The following is a 2,123-nucleotide window of genomic DNA, read 5'->3' as shown; positions in this document are numbered from 1 at the left end:
AAATAATGACCAATATATAAAGAATTGGGACACTCCTCTTAATAAGGTTGACCTTATTAAGATGGACCCCAAGTCTTCACAATATATTTTGAAAATAATAAGAATCAAACAAGGAATTAATCTTTAACTGTTGCATAGCTGACGGTTAATCATAAAAGTTTCCTAAAGCTCTATTGAATTGTCGCACAAATTTTGCATGTGCAATTATAGAAGCTAGGATTTTTGTTACCTTTATTAGTGTCCAAAAAAGTAGAGTTAGACATATTTCTACGAGTATCACAAAATAACTTGATGAAAACTTAGACACCATCGTTCATTGAAGACTAATTGTGACGGAAGTCTTTCGACCGGCCAACTCTTTTCTAGAAGTAGAAGATCATCTGGCTTCTGTAATAATAAATTGAGGACCAGTAGTGCAATTTGTTCAAAGTAGATAGTCGCCAGTGGCAAATTAGCAATATTTCTCAATTCAAAACCCAAATTTCATATCCCGCTATAAATATCGACGTCTCCAAGCACAGAGTAGTCTCTCACTCTCTCTGCACAAACATGTCAGGTTACCATAATTATCCTTCAGGCTACCCTTACAGCGCACCGCCTTCTCAGAACTATTCCTCCGCCCCCTACGGTGCTCCGGCATCAGGGCCGCCACAACCAGGCCAATCCTCAGCCTACGCACCTGTAGGGACGCCATACTCCGCTCCCTCAGCTCCTCCCAACAAACCTCCAAAAGACAACCCCCATGCACATGGTCAGCCCTCGGCTCCCTATGGCGCACCTCAGCACTACGGCGGCTACCCTGCTCCACCGCCTTCTGCTCCGTATGGAAGTAGCCCGTTTGCCTCACTCGTGCCCTCCACGTTCCCTCCTGGCACCGATCCCAACGTGATTGCTTGCTTCCAGGTAGCCGATCAGGATGGCAGTGGGCTTATAGATGATAAGGAGCTCCAGCGGGCGCTATCTTCGTATAATCAGAGTTTTAGCCTAAGAACTGTTCACCTTCTCATGTATCTCTTCACCAACACCAATACCAGAAAGATCGGTATGCATGCTTCTATCTCTTTCTCTATCTGTGTTTATGTGTGTAATTTTGTTAAATGTGTATGAACTTGTCATCACCATTTGATAAATCATCGGTCTTAATGAACTAGTCTATTAGTGGCAATTGGTATGTGGAAAATGAAAAGCAATCCACTCTGTGATTTAGGTTTACACGGAATCGTCCCACAAAATTTTCTGTGTCGAATGAGTGCGTTATGCACGATCTCCATGAATTCATTTCAGTTATTATTTTTTGCTTAGAAAGGGAAAGAGAGGCGTTTCTAATAATTACCTGTAGAAGATCGAATCACAAATTCTTTTCTTTGAATGGGGATACAAGAGATAAAGCAGAGTGCACCGCACAATCATGTAGCAGTTGAGTTGTCCAAAATTGCTTGCTGGTTGGAATTTGTCATTTTTGTTTCTGTATGGTGGGGACTGGAGCGATTAGGGGTGAGCAGGTTAGAATTCAGGTTAAAGAGTTGCCCAGATTAACAATTCTGGAAGTATGGAGTTAGGAAATGGTCAGGTGGTGCTGGTTAGTATTTGGGTTAAAGAGTGACCAGATTAGCAATTCGATAAGCATCGGGTTAGGAAATGATCAGGTGGTGCTGATCACCGCTCTTAGACTGTTGGAGTGTACGCAAAGTGCAATTAACATATACAGAACTAGACGGGACCAAAGAAGAGGCAAAAGCTAAAATCTTGTGTACTTTTTATAGTACTCCTCCGATCAGTGAAGCTTCCGAGATATGTTGGGAGGGCAGTGATTGCCTAGCACTTTGTTAGCCTGTCTCTTCAAGATAAATTTTGCCTTCAATTTTTGTTTTTCATTCAATTGCACATTTTTGCATAGCAATATTTTACCTTGACTCAGTTTTAGATTAGGATTTGCTTGGTGTACATAATTCTTTGTAGTCTCACACTCACATGGGGTGTGGCCTGTGCTCGAATATTTTATTTGAGTGGATCCCACCCCATGTGAGTGTATGGATACCCCAATGTACAAAAAATTATGTACAACTAGTATCATCCTTTAGATTATGACATTGTTATAGGAAATTTGAAATGTTAACGTAATA

General features: G+C 41.3%; 1 protein-coding gene across 1 annotated transcript; it reads left to right on the top strand.

Annotated features, from left to right (window-relative positions):
- Positions 1-514: 514 nt before the first annotated feature.
- LOC111377975 (probable calcium-binding protein CML49) lies at positions 515-1,122 on the top strand. The gene has a single exon (XM_023001132.1). It carries the CDS (start codon positions 550-552, stop codon positions 1,105-1,107), a length of 558 nt encoding a protein of 185 aa, XP_022856900.1. The 5' UTR covers positions 515-549; the 3' UTR covers positions 1,108-1,122.
- Positions 1,123-2,123: the final 1,001 nt, after the last annotated feature.

Source organism: Olea europaea, unplaced genomic scaffold (genome assembly GCF_002742605.1).
Source record: "Olea europaea var. sylvestris unplaced genomic scaffold, O_europaea_v1 scaffold1753, whole genome shotgun sequence".
NCBI classification, from domain to species: Eukaryota; Viridiplantae; Streptophyta; class Magnoliopsida; order Lamiales; family Oleaceae; genus Olea; species Olea europaea.
The sequence above is the reverse complement of the archived record's forward strand: the minus strand, read 5'-3'. Positions and strand labels throughout refer to the sequence as shown.